The sequence below is a fragment of the Thunnus maccoyii genome, chromosome 1 (genome assembly GCF_910596095.1).
Source record: "Thunnus maccoyii chromosome 1, fThuMac1.1, whole genome shotgun sequence".
Classification (NCBI taxonomy): Eukaryota; Metazoa; Chordata; class Actinopteri; order Scombriformes; family Scombridae; genus Thunnus; species Thunnus maccoyii.
In genome coordinates this window covers 40,856,134-40,873,814 of record NC_056533.1, presented here as the reverse complement: position 1 = coordinate 40,873,814, position 17,681 = coordinate 40,856,134, and the positions used below count along the sequence as shown (strand labels likewise).

At 43.5% G+C, this 17,681-nt stretch overlaps 1 protein-coding gene across 5 annotated transcripts in view; it reads left to right on the top strand.

The window, feature by feature from the left end:
* The window catches only part of vps13c (vacuolar protein sorting 13 homolog C), a 100,306-nt gene that overhangs the window by 78,406 nt on the left and 4,219 nt on the right, over nt 1-17,681 (top strand). For 3 of the 5 annotated variants that reach the window (XM_042428348.1, XM_042428270.1, XM_042428545.1), the window contains 16 exons: nt 292-436; nt 768-908; nt 1,012-1,093; nt 1,284-1,353; nt 1,739-1,850; nt 3,140-3,253; nt 3,981-4,108; nt 4,232-4,313; nt 6,237-6,350; nt 6,591-6,666; nt 7,010-7,173; nt 7,659-7,704; nt 7,800-7,923; nt 11,167-11,281; nt 13,630-13,721; nt 16,709-16,832. In XM_042428348.1, the coding sequence (XP_042284282.1) occupies nt 292-436; nt 768-908; nt 1,012-1,093; nt 1,284-1,353; nt 1,739-1,850; nt 3,140-3,253; nt 3,981-4,108; nt 4,232-4,313; nt 6,237-6,350; nt 6,591-6,666; nt 7,010-7,173; nt 7,659-7,704; nt 7,800-7,923; nt 11,167-11,281; nt 13,630-13,721; nt 16,709-16,832 (1,729 nt within the window). The other 2 variants (XR_006099228.1, XM_042428471.1) reach the window with 2 other exon arrangements.

Genomic DNA, 17,681 nt, shown 5'->3' with positions numbered 1-17,681 from the left:
GGTGTGTTTCCATGTTACAGTTCAGGTGTGTTTCTGTGTTTACAGTTCAGGTGTGTTTCTGTGTTTACAGTTCAGGTGTGTTTCCGTGTTTACAGTTCAGGTGTGTTTCCATGTTACAGTTCAGGTGTGTTTCCGTGTTTACAGTTCAGGTGTGTTTCCATGTTACAGTTCAGGTGTGTTTCTGTGTTTACAGTTCAGGTGTGTTTCTGTGTTACAGTTCAGGTGTGTTTCCGTGTTACAGTTCAGGTGTGTTTCTGTGTTTACAGTTCAGGTGTGTTTCTGTGTTTACAGTTCAGGTGTGGTCTGGGAGATGAAGCCAAAGAATCGATGGAAGCCGTTCAGTCAAAAAAACATCAACCTGCTGGAGAAAACCTACCAGAGTCAGCTGGGCGGGAAGATGGAGGGCGGCTGGGTCAAACTGGAAACCAACCTGGAGGTCAGAGTTCACCTCTCACTTAAACACCTGCTTCAGTCACACACCTGATCACGCCTGAGGAACACTTACCAAACCGATCAAGCATAAAGGGTTAGATCTGATCAGGTGTGATCGGGCCTGATTTAACCCGATCGGACCAGATGTTTCTGAGCTGATGAAATGTGTTCGATGTTACCGACACAGTTCAGTTTTTGCTCATTAAAATAGTTGAAATAAATCAGCTGTTTACTGAACTTTGTCCTGCAGAAATCACTAATGAGCAGAAATACATGTTAGCTTCCTGTCAGTGGTTTGTCCAATGAGCTGAGTGAGTGATGTCACTGGTTGTCAGGTGAACCTCAGTGGAGCCATCATGATGATGCGTCAGCCGTTTACCTGTCCGGTGAGGAGGAACTTCCTGTCTGGCATCCAGGTGGAGTTCAAGCAGTCACTGCACCAACGCAGCCTGAGGGCCCAGCTGTACTGGCTGCAGGTAACACACACCTGAACACACGCACACACCTCCGGAAATACACACACACACACACACACACACACACACACACCTGTGTGACTGACATGGTTTCTGTGTACAGGTGGATAACCAGCTTCCAGGGGCAATCTTCCCCATCGTCTTCCATCCTGTTCCTCCTCCAAAATCCATCGCTCTGGACTCAGGTGGACCACACACACACACACACACACACACATGCACACACCCACACAGGCATGTGCACACGCACGCACACATACACACACACACACACATGCACACACCCACACAGGTTGGAAAGGTAGAGCATTGTCATGAACATGACTCAGCGACTCTTCCTGTGATGAGCTTCATTCACTCTGAGCTCCTCCACAGAGCCGAAGCCGTTCATCGACGTGTCCGTCATCACAAGGTTCAACCAGCACAGCAGCGTCATGCAGTTCAAGTGAGTATTACAGTTAACCTTACAGTAAACCAGTTAACATGACAGTAAACCAGTTAACCTTACAGTAAACCAGTTAACATTTCAGTAAAACCAGTTAACGTTACAGTAAACCAGTTAACCTTACAGTAAACCAGTTAACATTTCAGTAAAACCAGTTAACGTTACAGTAAACCAGTTAACATGACAGTAAACCAGTTAACATTTCAGTAAAACCAGTTAACGTTACAGTAAACCAGTTAACATGACAGTAAACCAGTTAACCTTACAGTAAACCAGTTAACATTTCAGTAAAACCAGTTAACATTACAGTACACTGGTTAACGCTACAGTAAACCAGTTTAACGTTACAGTAAACCAGTTTAACCAGTATAACGTGTGTGTTCAGGTACTTCATGGCTCTGGTTCAGGAGATGGCGGTGAAGATCGATCAGGGTTTCCTGGCAGCCATCTTGGCTCTGTTCACACCTGCTGCAGACCGTCAGTCTGACAGACAGAAGGTACAGATCATCCATTCATCCATCATTCATTCATCCATCATTCATTCATCCATTCATTCATCCAACCATTCCTTTATCCATCATTCATCCATTCATTCATCCATCATTCATTCATTCATTCATCCATTCATTCATCCATTCATTCATTCATTCATCCATCCATTCATTCATCCAACCATTCCTTTATCCATCATTCATCCATTCATTCATCCATCATTCATTCATTCATTCATCCATTCATTCATCCATTCATTCATTCATTCATCCATCCATTCATTCATCCAACCATTCCTTTATCCATCATTCATCCATTCATTCATCCATCATTCATTCATCCATTCATTCATCCAACCATTCCTTTATCCATCATTCATCCATTCATTCATCCATCATTCATCCATTCATTCATCCATCATTCATTCATTCATCCATTCATTCATTCATCCATCCATTCATCCATTCATTCATTCATTCATTCATCCATCCATTCATTCATCCAACCATTCCTTTATCCATCATTCATCCATTCATTCATCCATCATTCATTCATTCATTCATCCAACCATTCCTTTATCCATCATTCATTCATTCATCCATTCATTCATCCATCCATCCATTCATTCATTCATCCATTCATTCATCCATCCATTCATTCATCCAACCATTCATTCATTCATCCATCCATTCATTCATCCATCCATCCATTCATTCATTCATCCATCTATGATCTGTGTGTATATATGTGTGTGTGTGTACATATATATATATGTGTGTGTGTGTGTGTGTTATCGTGTGTGTGTGTGTGTATATATGTGTGTGTGTGTACATATATATATGTACACACACACACACACATATATATATGTGTGTGTGTGTGTTATCGTGTGTGTGTGTGTGTATATATGTCTATATGTGTGTGTTACTGTGTGTGTGTGTATATATATGTATATGTCTATGTGTGTGTGTTACCTTGTGTGTGTGTATATATGTATATGTCTATATGTGTGTGTTACTGTGTGTGTGTGTCTGTGTGTGTGTATATATATGTATATGTCTATGTGTGTGTGTTACCTTGTGTGTGTGTATATATGTATATGTCTATATGTGTGTGTTACTGTGTGTGTGTGTGTGTGTGTATATATATGTATATGTCTATGTGTGTGTGTTACCTTGTGTGTGTGTATATATGTATATGTCTATATGTGTGTGTTACTGTGTGTGTGTGTCTGTGTGTGTGTATATATATGTATATGTCTATGTGTGTGTTACCGTGTGTGTGTGTGTTTCAGTCCCAGCTGTTAGACGGGGACCTGCAGCTGCTTCAGGCTGAACTGATGGAAGCGTCTCTGAGCGACACGTCAGGACTCAACTTCTTCCAACATTTCCACATCTCTCCCATCAAGGTAACACATACACACACATACACACACACACACACACACACATACACACACCCACACACACACACACACACACACACATACATACACACACACACACACACATACACACACCCACACACATAAACACACATACACACACATACACACACACACACACACATACACACACATATACACATATATACACACATACATACACATATATACACATATATACACACATACACACACATACACACACACACACACACATACACACACATATACACATATATACACACATACATACACATATATACACATATATACACACATACACACACATACACACACACACACACATACACACACATATACACATATATACACACATATATACACATATGTATGTGTGTTTATGTGTGTGTATATGTATGTATGTCTATATACACATACACACATATATATAGACATATATATACACATATACACATATATAAACATGTATAAACACATATAAACATGTATACACACGTTCGTAAAACAGTCTCGCAGTCTGATTGGTTGACAGCTGTGGTATAATGAGAAAATACTGCGACTATTTAATATGTTATATATTTCAGCTGCACCTCAGCCTGTCTCTGCTCTTATATATTTAATATATTGATTATATTTAATATATTTAATATATTTAATATATTGATTATATTGATTATATTTAATATATTGATTATATTTAATGCGTCAGCTGCACCTCAGCCTGTCTCTGGGCTCCAGCGGCGACTCGGATGAGGAGACGGCGTCGGTTCAGTCTCTGAATCTGCTACTGAAAAGTCTCGGAGCGACGCTGACGGATGTTGACGACCTCATCTTCAAGTGAGTCACTAACAGTTTAGAGAGGTGCATCCTGGGTAGTTAGGGTTAACATCTGGTCATCTTTCAGCTAAACATGTGATTGGTTCCTGGGTGGTGTGTGATCCTGAGCTCTCTATCTCTCAGACTGGCTTTCTTCGAGGTGAAGTACCAGTTTTACCGCAGGGAGACGCTGATGTGGGCGGTGCTGCGCCACTACAGCGAACAGGTGACGTTACAGACTCGTCGTGTATGTTTTCTTCTCTTCACGTGTTCACTATCAGTCTGCTGAGAATGATGAGAGCAACGACACCTCAGGATTTCATGATCAAAGAAACTTTGTTCCAACACGGCGCTGCGTTCGGGGGCATTATGGAGCCCACTGGCAACACCAGAACCAGAACCCCAACCCCGACCCCGACCCCAACCCTAACCCTAACCCCAACCCTAACCCTAACCCTAACCCCAACCCCAACCCCAACCCCAACCCTAACCCTAACCCTAACCCCAACCCCAACCCTAACCCTAACCCTAACCCCAACCCTAACCCCAACCCCAACCCCAACCCCAACCCTAACCCCAACCCCAACCCTAACCCCAACCCCAACCCCAACCAGAACCCCAACCCTAACCCCAACCCCAACCAGAACCCCAACCCTAACCCCAACCCCAACCAGAACCCCAACCCCAACCAGAACCCTAACCCCAACCCTAACCCCAACCAGAACCCCAACCCTAACCCCAACCAGAACCCCAACCCTAACCCCAACCCCAACCAGAACCCCAACCCTAACCCCAACCCCAACCCTAACCCTAACCCTAACCCTAACCCTAACCCTAACACCTCAGGATTTCATGATCAAAGAAACTTTGTTCCAACACGGCGCTGCGTTCGGGGGCATTATGGAGCCCACTGGCAACACCAGAACCAGAACCCCAACCCCGACCCCGACCCCAACCCTAACCCTAACCCCAACCCTAACCCTAACCCTAACCCCAACCCCAACCAGAACCCCAACCCTAACCCCAACCCCAACCAGAACTCCAACCCCAACCCTAACCCCAACCCCAACCAGAACCCCAACCCCAACCAGAACCCTAACCCCAACCCTAACCCCAACCAGAACCCCAACCCTAACCCCAACCAGAACCCCAACCCTAACCCCAACCCCAACCAGAACCCCAACCCTAACCCCAACCCCAACCAGAACCCCAACCCTAACCCCAACCCCAACCAGAACCCTAACCCCAACCCTAACCCCAACCCCAACCCTAACCCCAACCAGAACCCCAACCCTAACCCTAACCCCAACCCCAACCCCAACCAGAACTCCAACCCCAACCCCAACCCTAACCCTAACCCCAACCCCAACCAGAACCCTAACCCCAACCCCAACCCCAACCCTAACCCTAACCCTAACCCCGACCCCGACCCCGACCCCAACCCTAACCCTAACCCCAACCCTAACCCTAACCCTAACCCCAACCCCAACCAGAACCCCAACCCTAACCCCAACCCCAACCAGAACCCCAACCCTAACCCCAACCCCAACCAGAACTCCAACCCCAACCCTAACCCCAACCCCAACCAGAACCCCAACCCCAACCAGAACCCTAACCCCAACCCTAACCCCAACCAGAACCCCAACCCTAACCCCAACCAGAACCCCAACCCTAACCCCAACCCCAACCAGAACCCCAACCCTAACCCCAACCCCAACCAGAACCCCAACCCTAACCCCAACCCCAACCAGAACCCTAACCCCAACCCTAACCCCAACCCCAACCCTAACCCCAACCAGAACCCCAACCCTAACCCTAACCCCAACCCCAACCCCAACCAGAACTCCAACCCCAACCCCAACCCTAACCCTAACCCCAACCCCAACCAGAACCCTAACCCCAACCCCAACCCCAACCCTAACCCTAACCCCAACCCCAACCCCAACCCTAACCTCAACCCCAACCCGATCACTGCCGAACTCTGCAATGTTCACCAGTTCTGATATTTGTGCCAATTTTTGTGAGTTTTTGATAATAATAATAATAACAATAATATCATAACAATAATAATAATAATAATAATAATAATAATAACAATATAATAATAATAATAATAATAATAATCTTGTCTTTCTCTTCGGGGCTGCAGTTCCTGAAGCAGATGTACGTTCTGGTTCTGGGTCTGGATGTTTTGGGAAACCCGTTCGGACTGATCCGAGGTCTGTCGGAGGGCGTCGAGGCCTTCTTCTATGAACCCTTCCAGGTAACACTGATGATGTCATCATAATAATAATAATACTTTCACTGCTAATGAACCTCAGTACAGCAATTATTATTGATTATTATTAATCATTCATATTAATGAGTCGTTTATTAATCATTAATACAGTCGGAGTCCAACAAACCTCAAGACAAGATAAAGAGAGAAAGTCATAGTGTCAGACCTGGTTCAGGTGTGCTCAGTCAGACCTGGTTCAGGTGTGGATCTGGTTCTGTGTTTCAGGGTGCGGTTCAGGGTCCGGAGGAGTTTGCTGAAGGTTTTGTGATTGGGGTCCGGAGTCTGCTGAGTCACACTGTCGGTAAGAAAACCTGAATCCTGCAGCTGAGTCTAAACCAATCACAGTTATTGATCCTCTTCTAATGTTTGTCAGTTCAGTCATTGTATCTACAGATGATTGATCAGCTGGTGTCTGTAGATGATCGATCAGCTGGTGTCTGTAGACGATCGATCAGCTGGTGTCTGTAGACGATTGATCAGCTGGTGTCTGTAGACGATCGATCAGCTGGTGTCTGTAGACGATCGATCAGCTGGTGTCTGTAGACGATCGATCAGCTGGTGTCTGTAGATGATCGATCAGCTGGTGTCAGTAGATGATCGATCAGCTGGTGTCTGTAGATGATTGATCAGCTGGTGTCCTGCAGGCGGCGCTGCAGGTGTGGTGTCCAGGATCACGGGCTCGGTGGGAAAGGGTCTGGCGGCGATCACCATGGACAAAGAGTTCCAGCAGAAGAGACGAGAGGAGATGAACCGAACGCCCAGAGACTTCGGAGAGAGTCTGGCTAAAGGAGGGAAAGGACTGCTGAAGGTAACGAACCAGACGGATTCTTCTTCATTTAAAACGTTGACATGTTGTAAATGTTGGAGGTTGGAGCCGTTAGATGTATTTGTAGATATGCTTGTAGTCTGAGGAAACAGTAAAGTATAAATGTGTTCACCTGCCTGCACTCGGCTTCTTATATTGTGCCTGTTTAATGTTCCTCAGTAACTGCTGCTCATCAAAAATAAGCAAAACTAGATAATTATGAAATGTAACGTACCGTAATGTCAGTTTTCTTAAGAGTGAGAACAGAAACAGTCGGTGTAGCGGAGCTGTGACGTTTTAAATTGCAGTTATGAGTTAATTTCCACATCATCTCCGATGCACCAATGAAAACTCCCTCTGAGCTCTTCAAATCATCCATAACGTGCTGAAGCAGTGAAATGATAATAATTATAATGAAGTGCACTAACTGGTCGTAGTGTATCTACCTGAACATCAGCTGATCGTCAGTAACCGTTGTGTCTCTGCAGGGTGTCGTCGGGGGAGTTACAGGCATCGTCACCAAGCCTGTGGAGGGTAGGTGCCCCCCCCCCCATCTGTCCAGTCGGCAGGTTGTATCTGTGTTTTCATTGGCTTAGTTGATGTTGAGTTGCACGTCTGACCTGTCGCAGGTGCGAAGAAGGAGGGCGCGGCTGGATTCTTTAAAGGCATCGGGAAGGGTCTGGTGGGCGTGGTCGCCAGGCCGACAGGCGGCATTGTGGACATGGCGAGCAGCACCTTCCAGGGTATCCAGAGGTAGCGTCCACACGATACACCACCGTCACCATGTTGTTGTTTATCGTAGCTGCTTCCTGTTACATGTTCAGTTCAATGATTCCTGTTTGTCTCCTCTGTTCTTCTTTTGTCTGCTGACTAATTTTCACATTTTCTGCTTTTGTTTTACTGTCTCGTGTTGTTGGAGTGTTTTTCTTTTTCTTGTCTTTTGGGTGTGTGAGTATTTGACATTAAACTCATTAAAGCTGAGCTCCTTCATTGCTGCTCACGTCTCTGTCAAAGTTAACTCTTCTTCTGTGGTATCACACATCTCATTGTGTGTTTGGATGTGATGATAATTTTATCATCAGAGACACGTGTTTCCTGCGCTGAGCGCGTGATGAAGGAGCGCGGTGTTTTATTTGTGCATGTTGATGTCGTCCTGCAGCAGACAGACGGTAAGTCGCTGCATTGTGTCATCGGTCACATGATTAATGCTCATCACTCACGTCTGTCACTCTAACACTGCTAGTAGCCCCGCCCCTCTAATCCCCGCCCCCTAGCTTGCTGCAGCATCGTGAGTCGTTTTGGCCACGCCCCTGAGGAGAGTCACCTGACCTGCAGGTAGAAAGGTCGATCACATCCTCGTCAGCAGCACAATACTGACGAGCTGATCGGCCCTTATATAAAACTAAAACAGCTTCACTGACATCCTGAAGCACCTTCAGACTTTCTAAACGTATCTAACGTCTGACATGATGAAGACGTTTTCGTCCTTCAGTGTTTACGTGCGTGTTGACTCGTCAGCAGTCTTCTTCTTCTCTGCCTTTGTCGGCATGTTGCTGTTTCACCTGTTGATCGGTGACGTTTACGACTCGTCTGCCGTCGCTGTAACGCAGAAAGTCTCAGTCCAAACTCCTGCTGGAACGAGTTCAATCACATGATCGTCCTCTTCAGCGTCAAGTCCCGCCCCCTCACACCTCACCTGGTCTCTCCTCAGGGATTGGCTGACTGAATGATCACATGGTGCTGCCAGACTGAGTTTGACAGTGATGAGAGTTGTACTTATGTGTATTTACTATTTAATACACGTAAGTATGTGGAGATACATTGAAATACTTTTTAAAGCATATGTAAATTTGAAATACATAAATACTTAGAGGTACATGTAAATCAACGTAAATATATGTAAGTACTTCAACATACGTGTACATATTTGTACATACGTGTACACTTTAGTACTGTAGATATTTGCTGTATTGTTCTGCTTCACAGTTTCATTAAAGCAACATTTCTGTGCTTCAGTTGGATTAAACATTTAATAATATGAATATTAATACAGAACATTCAGGAAGTATTCAGACCTTCACTGTTTGTTATGTTGCAGCTTTATTCTGAAACCATTTAGATCATTTTCTTCTCTCATCAGTCTACACTCATAACGACAAAGTAAAGACAGAAATTTAGATGTTTTTGCAAATGTATGAAAAAAGGAAAACTGAAACATCACATGAACAGAAGTGTTCAGACTCTTTACTCAGTACTTGAAGCAGCTTCGGCAGCGGTTACAGCCTCCAGTCTTCCTGGGTTTGGCACTGGGATGGTATTGGGATGGTAACAAGCTTTACACACCTGGATTTGTCTCTCCAGAGATGTTGGACTGGGTTCTGGTCAGGACTGGTTGGACCACACAAGGACGTTTACAGAGTTGTTCCTAAACAACTCCTGTGTTGTCTTGTGTGCTGAGGCTCACTGTCCTCTTGGAAGATGAACCTTCAGCCCAGTCTGAGGTCCTGAACGCTCTGGACCAGGTTTTCATTAAGGACATCTTTCTCTCAACCCTGACCAGTCCCCCAATCCCTGACCAGTCCCCCAATCCCTGACCAGTCCCCCAGTCCCTGACCAGTCCCCCGGTCTCTGACCAGTTCCCCAATCCCTGACCAGTCCCCCAATCCCTGACCATTAACTCCCGTCCCTGACCAGTCCCCCAGTCCCTGACCATTAACTCCTGTCCCTGACCAGTCCCCCAATCCCTGACCAGTCCCCCAATCCCTGACCATTAACTCCCGTCCCTGACCAGTCCCCCAGTCCCTGACCAGTCCCCCAATCCCTGACCATTAACTCCCGTCCCTGACCAGTCCCCCAGTCCCTGACCAGTCCCCCAATCCCTGACCATTAACTCCCATCCCTGACCAGTCCCCCAGTCCCTGACCGGTCCCCCAGTCCCTGACCATTAACTCCTGTCCCTGACCAGTCCCCCAATCCCTGACCAGTCCCCCAGTCCCTGACCATTAACTCCCATCCCTGACCAGTCCCCCAATCCCTGACCATTAACTCCCATCCCTGACCAGTCCCCCAATCCCTGACCAGTTCCCCAGTCCCTGACCATTAACTCCGATCCCTGACCAGTCCCCCAGTCCCTGACCAGTCCCCCAGTCCCTGACCATTAACTCCCGTCCCTGACCAGTCCCCCAGTCCCTGACCAGTTCCCCAGTCCCTGACCAGTCCCCCAATCCCTGACCATTAACTCCCGATGATCCAGAGAAATGGACCTGAGCTGAGTTTCAGGTGTCACAGCAGAGAGTCTGAATACTTCTGTCGGTGTGATAGTTCAGTTTTGTCGTTATGGGTTATTGAATGTAAACTGATGAGGGAAAAATGAATTTAAAGGATTTTAGCATAAAGCTGCAACATAACAGAAAAAGTGAAGGAGTCTGAATACTTTCTGTATATTAATAATATTGATCATAAAAATAATGAATTTTATTTTTATCAATAATATTGATAAAATTAACAACAGCTATAATTCAGTTTCACATGATTTCATGTTGTGAATCAAACAGCAGCTTCTCACACATTTAAAGAGGTTTATTTAATGATGCATTTATTTTATTTTATTTAATCTGTCGTCGCCTCGACAACCTGCTTCTGTCCCCAAACATCTCCCAGCTGCCTCAGTGATCTCCATCCTCCTCTGTATGAGGATCCATCAGTCATGTGACCCGTCACACCTGTCAGTCAGTCCATGATAACCTGTTAATGTTACTGTTTCACGCCGTCACTGTAGAGGTCACGACAGGTGAGATATTCCAGCGGACTCAGCATCGTGTGCACGAAGCAAAGTGCTGTGTGAACGTGAACTCGTTTCTTCTTCATGTGTCACTGAAACGAGCTTCAGACGCTGCTTCTACTGTGATTATTTCACATTTTCACTGTGATTCTGTCAGTGACCCACAGTAACAGCTGCTGTGTGTGTGTGTGTGTGTGTGTGTGTTGTGATGTCAGAGCGGCTGATTCGACAGAGGAAGTGACCAAACTGCGGCCGGTGCGACTGGTCAGAGAGGACGGCATCATCCGGCCGTACGACCGGACGGAGTCGCAGGGTTTCGAGCTCTTCCAGGTTTGTTTGTTTTACCGCCGACGCCACATCTGCTGCTGCGGGAAACGTCTCGGCCGCCACGATCAGACAAAACTAAACTAAACTGAGATCTACTGATCGTCTCTCAGACACAAACATGCAGCACGCAGCTCGTCTTCACTCTCCTGCTGTGTTCTGGTTTGTTTTTACTAAACAGCTGATCAATCAATCAATCAATCAATCAAACTTTATTAGTACAGCACCTTTCATACATGTGAGTGCAGATGAAAGTGCTTCACAGGTGACTGACAAGCCGACCGACTATTTGAGACTAATGCAAATAAAAATGATGAAAATGTAATAAAATAAAATAGATTTAAAAGCTACAACAATAATAATAATAATGATAATGATAATGATAATAATAATAATAATAATATAATGATAATAATAATAATAATAATAATGATAATGATAATGATAATAATAATATAATGATAATAATAATAATAATAATAATGATAATAATAATAATAATAATAATAATAATGATAATAATGATAGTCTGCTGGAGGACAGAGAGGAATCTGGCTGGAAGCAAAGATGGATTTAGAGAAATATAAACAACTTTTGGTGAATAAAATGTTTAAAATAGACTCAGTGTTTATAATAATGAGGCAGAATACACATCTGTAAACTGTAATTTGATGTGGAAACATCAACACGGTGTTCTGTTTTACACATAAATGTATGAAAATATTTAGTGACAAACAACTGGAAAACTGAGTGATTGATTGACTGATTGATTGATTGACTGATTGATTGATTGACAGCTCAGTGAGTTATGACACTATAAGCTAACAGGACCGATCCGGTCGCAGCAGCTGATGTGGCGTCCAGACAAAACTCAAATACTTTGTTTCTAAAAGTGAAATTCCACCAAATATTACTGTGTACAGTATATACATGTATGTATGTGTTGTCTCTTTAGAATATTATTAATAATCTAGGTTTGTCTCTGTGGAATATCTCTTTTAAAATTGATAATCCACACTCTTGTTTCTACTTCTAATTACTTTCTTCTTCTTGTGTTTGTGTCACATGCAGCGTGATGAGGATTAAACAGCAACAACTTTATTATTTAAGTGCTATTAAAGACTATAAACTCTCTAAATTCTGGCTCAGACAAATATAATGTCATCTCTGTCAACATGTAAAAAAGCTATTTCTATATTTATCTATACATATTGTGCTCAGATGATTCAGGTTTGTCTGCATGCCGTCTCTCATACCTCCAACATTCCTACTCAGTTTAGGACTTTTTTCTAGACTCACGTTTCTGCGTTTGTTCTCTGAAATATTGCTGAGTCATTTTTGTTTTTTAGCCATTTATAAATAAAAGTTTAATTTATTAATCCAAACATGCAGTGAAAATGATTTTACTCTAATCTTGTGACGAACGTGTTATCTCCCGTAGAACTTAGCAATATTTTTGTATAAGATCGTAGCATCACATTTGATTCATTGCCCACCTTAATTATATTTCATATTTCTGTCTTTGCATACTTTGTGTAATTCATTCTGAAGTGATATTATGCAAATGAGGCATCAGCATGACCTCTGACCTCTGACACTGTTGTGTTTGTGTTTGTCAGCTGTGACGTGTCTGTTTAAACATGATGTTTAATAAAACTATTATTCGCATGTTTCCACTCGTAGAGCTGCAAACTGTTTCTATGGTGATGTCAGATGGGGGGGGCGGGGTCAATTTTAACCAATAGGCTGCAGGTCTGATGTGACGCTGTAATCCGTCATGTTCAGTTGTTGAGTTCATTCATGCAGACAGCAGTAAAGTGAAGCTCTGCTGCAGTTTCAGGAGATCAATTATTTTCATTTGATATGCACATAATAATTAAATTAATTTAAAAATGTCCTTCTGTTACCGTGACAACAAACTGGACTTTCAGACTGAGAATATTTAGCTACCATCTAACTATCAATCAGTGCTGATTGATTGATTGTAGTCTTGTTGTCTTGTACCGAGAGAACCTTTCACATCCTGAGTCCTGCAGCCTGATGTGTCTTTGATAGAAAGTAAAAAGGAAGGTCAAAGGTGCAGATTTCATGTAAGAGGCCGCTGCAGGTTGGTCAGGAGGAGATGGAGAGGACGACAAACGTCAGGAAGTAAAAGACAGTCAGACAGGTAAACCCTACCTGACCTCAGTGTCTTCATCTCCAAACCCACCTGGATCAAAGTCAACTTTTATGGTTTTTATTATTGGTCAATATTAGAATACCAGAGCTGACGCTGATCATAATCAAAGTGTAAAGAGGTATAAATATAGATAAATATTCAACTTAATGAAGAAAGTGTGTGTTTGTGTTTCCAGCGCTCAGAGATAAGGCAGCTGGACGGTGAAGTGTTCAGAGATTACTGTCCGTTTCCTGGACAAAGAAAGACTAACATCATCATCACCAACAGGTAAACACCTTCTGACACCTGCAGACAGGCACAGAGGATCCTTATTCATTGTTATTTCCATCATTTGTTGTGGCCGTTGTTATCTCAATCAATCCATTTTTATTTATATAGCGCCATATCACAACAGAAGTCATCTCAAGGCACTTTTCACATAGAGCAGGTCAAGACCGTACTCTTTAATATACAGAGACCCAACAATTCCCCCATGAGCAGCACTTGGCGACAGCGGTAAGGAAAAACTCCCCTTTAACGGGTAGAAACCTCAAGCAGACCCCGGCTCTTGGTGGGCGGCCATCTGCTTTGACCGGTTGGGTTGAGAGAGAGAAAGAGGGAGGGAAAGGGGGAGGGGGGACAGGAGAACAACAATCATAACAACAACAAGTATAAGCAGCAACAGCCAGGGAAGGATGCCATCAGGACTGTGAAGGACCGCGAAGGCTCGGCCCAGAACCCAGGGTTTCCTGTGAGATGAGAAAGCACAAAAAACTCCGGGGAAGAAGCAAAGTTAGTGACATGCATTGATGTTACATGAATGCATACAGATGGAGAGGAGGAGGAGGAGAGAGGAGCTCAGTGCATCATGGGAAGTCCCCCAGTAGTCTAGGCCTATAGCAGCATAACTAAGGGCTGATCCAAGGCGAGCCTGGTCGGCCCTAACTATAAGCTTTATCAAAAAGGAAAGTTTTAAGCCTACTCTTAAACATAGAGAGGGTGTCTGCACCCCGGACTGAATCCGGTAGATGGTTCCATAGAAGAGGAGCCTGATAGCTGAAGGCTCTGCCTCCCATTCTACTTTTAAAGACTGTAGGAACCACCAGTAAGCTGCATACTGGGAGCACAGTGTTCTAGTGGGATAATACGGTATTATGAGCTCTTCAAGATATGATGGTGCCTGACCATTAAGGGCTTTGTAAGTTAGGAGAAGGATTTTAAATTCTATTCTAGATTTTACAGGAAGCCAATGCAGAGAAGCTAAAATGGGAGAAATGTGGTCTCTTTCTAGTTTTAGTCAATACACGTGCAGCTGCATTCTGGACCAGCTGGAGAGTCTTTAGAGACTTGTTAGAGCAGCCTGATAATAAGGAATTGCAATAATCCAGCCTAGAAGTAACAAATGCGTGAACTAGTTTTTCTGCATCTTTTAGGGACAGGATGTCTGCAAAAGGATTTGATGGTTGATTGTGTCGAATGCAGCACTAAGATCTAACAGGACAAGTATAGAGACAAATCCTTTGTCCGATGCAGTTAGGAGGTCATTAGTGACTTTCACCAGTGCTGTCTCTGTGCTATGATGCCTCTAAATCCTGACTGAAAATCCTCAAATAAACTATTGTTATGTAGAAAGTCACATAACTGATTAGAGACTGCTTTCTCAAGGATCTTAGAGAGAAATGGAAGGTTAGATATAGGTCTATAATTGGCTAAAACACCTGAATCAAGAGTAGGCTTCTTAAGAAGAGGTTTAATTACAGCTACTTTAAAGGACTGTGGTACATAGCCTGTTACTAAAGACAGATTGATCATATCTAGTAAAGAAGTGCTCACTAAGGGTAAGGCTTCCTTAAGCAGCCTAGTTGGGATGGGGTCTAAGAGACAGGTTGATGGTTTAGCTGAACAAATCATTGAAGTTAGTTCAGACAAGTCTACTGGAGAAAAACAGTCCAAATATATGTCAGGATTTACTGCTGTTTCTAAGGTTCCTGTGTTTGGGGAGAGAACGGTGCCTGTTGAGGGCAGGAGATGGTTAATTTTGTCTCTAATAGTTAGAATTTTATCATTAAAGAAGCTCATAAAGTCATTACTACTGAGAGCTATAGGAATACATGGATCAGTAGAGTTATGACTCTTTGTCAGCCAAAGTGCTGAAAAGGAACCTAGGGCTGTTTTTATTCTCTTCTATTAATGCTGAGTAATAGGCGGCTCTGGCATTACAGAGGGCCTTCCTATATGTTTTAACACTATCTTGCCAGACTAAGCGAGATTCTTCTACTTTGGTGGAACGCCAAATCCTTTCCAATTTTCGCGATGTTTGCTTTAATTTGCAGGTTTGGGAGTTATACCATGGAGCTAACCTCTTATGTTTTATTATCTTCTTTTTTAAGGGGGCGATGGAGTCGAGTGTTATTCGTAATGAGCCTGCAGCACTATCAACAAGATTATCAGTTTGGGAGGAACTAAAGTTAACATAAGAGTCCTCTGTAGTATTGAGACATGGCAGTGAATTCAGTACTGACGGAACTGCTTCCTTAAATTTATCTACAACACTATCAGAGAGACATCTAGTGAGGACATTTTTGTCTAATGGTGTGTAATCCAGTAACAGGAATTCAAAATTTATTAAAAAATGATCTGATAAAATAGGATTTTGTGGAAAAACTATTAAATGTTCAATTTCGATCCCATAAGTTAGAACAAGGTGGAGGGTGTGGTTCAGACAGTGAGTGGGATTATTTACACACTGAGAAAAGCCAGTTGAGTCTAATAATGAGATAAATGCAGTACTGAGACTGTCACTATCAACGTCCACATGAATATTAAATCACCTACTATAATTACTTTATCTGTATTAAGGACTAAATACGACAAAAACTCTGAGAATTCAGATAAGAGTTCAGAGTACGGACCAGGAGGACGGTTCACTATAACACATAGAACTGGCTGTAAAGTTTTCCAGGTTGGCTGAGAGACTAAGAACAAGGCTTTCGAATGAGTTATAATGAAGTTCAGGTCTAGAGTTGATAATGAGGCTGTGACTCCTCCTCCTCGGCCAGTGTCTGGAGGAATGTGAGTATTAATATGACTGGGAGGACTGGATTCATTTAGACTGACATGTTCTTCATGACACAGCCAGGTTTCAGTAAGACAATCAATCAATATGATGATCTGAGATTAGATGGTTTATTAATACGGCTTCAGATGACAGAGATCTAATGTTCAAGAGTCCACATTTAATTATCTTATCTGTATTCATTGTTGTGGTTGTGCAGGAGGGTTTTTTGCGTGAAGGAGATCGACTTCGTTGGTCATTTCAACAAAGAGTGGGAGTGTTTGTTTGAGAACTTCTACCGTCCTCCGGCTGTGACGGGAACTGAGCTGAAGATCTACTGCAAGGTAACAAAAAACCACGACAACACTGAAAATCAGTAGAACAAGAAGAACGAGTTTAGACGTCACCACAAAACAATACGATGGAAAACCAACAATGACAAACCCAACGGGGCTGTTGTCTGTCTTTAGCTTAGCTGTGGGTTACGTCACTTCACATCCTTCTGACCGTAATGTCAAGTTGATTTATTTATATGCCATTAAATCCCAACAGAAGTTATCTCAGGACTCTTTTCACATAGAGCAGGTCAAGACCGAACAGAGACCTAACGTTCCTCCATCAGCAGCAGGAAAAACTCCCCTTTAACGGGAAGAAACCTCCAGCAGAACCAGACTCTAGGTGGACGCCATCTGCCTCGACCGGTTGGGTTGAGAGAGAAAGAAAGAGAGACACAGAGAAGCATAATAACAATAATTAAAGCTGCAAGCCGCGGGCGATCAGGCCCTCGCTGGGCTGCAGTCGAACTGCTATCACTGCAGAGCAACACGATACAGGAACACATTAACCAGAACGCGTCTGACATGGATCTACATTTTCATGAATATTGGACATTGCATGTAGGAGATAACTATCACTTCCCGTGTTCACTATGTGGTGCTAGAGAACACCCACTAATTACATGTCATGTTGATGTTTATCGTGTGTTGGACACACCATTTAAATTTCAAGTAAATCTGATGATGTTTGTCACGTAAGGCTGACTTCCTGTTGTCAGTAGGAGGCGCTATGACTATGACTCAATATTGACATGTAGACGTGTTCAGGACTCTCATCAAACGTGAAGTTGAGTTATGACAACTTCCTGTGTAATGCCCCAAACATGATTTGGGCAAAATTCACCGGCACGCCACACA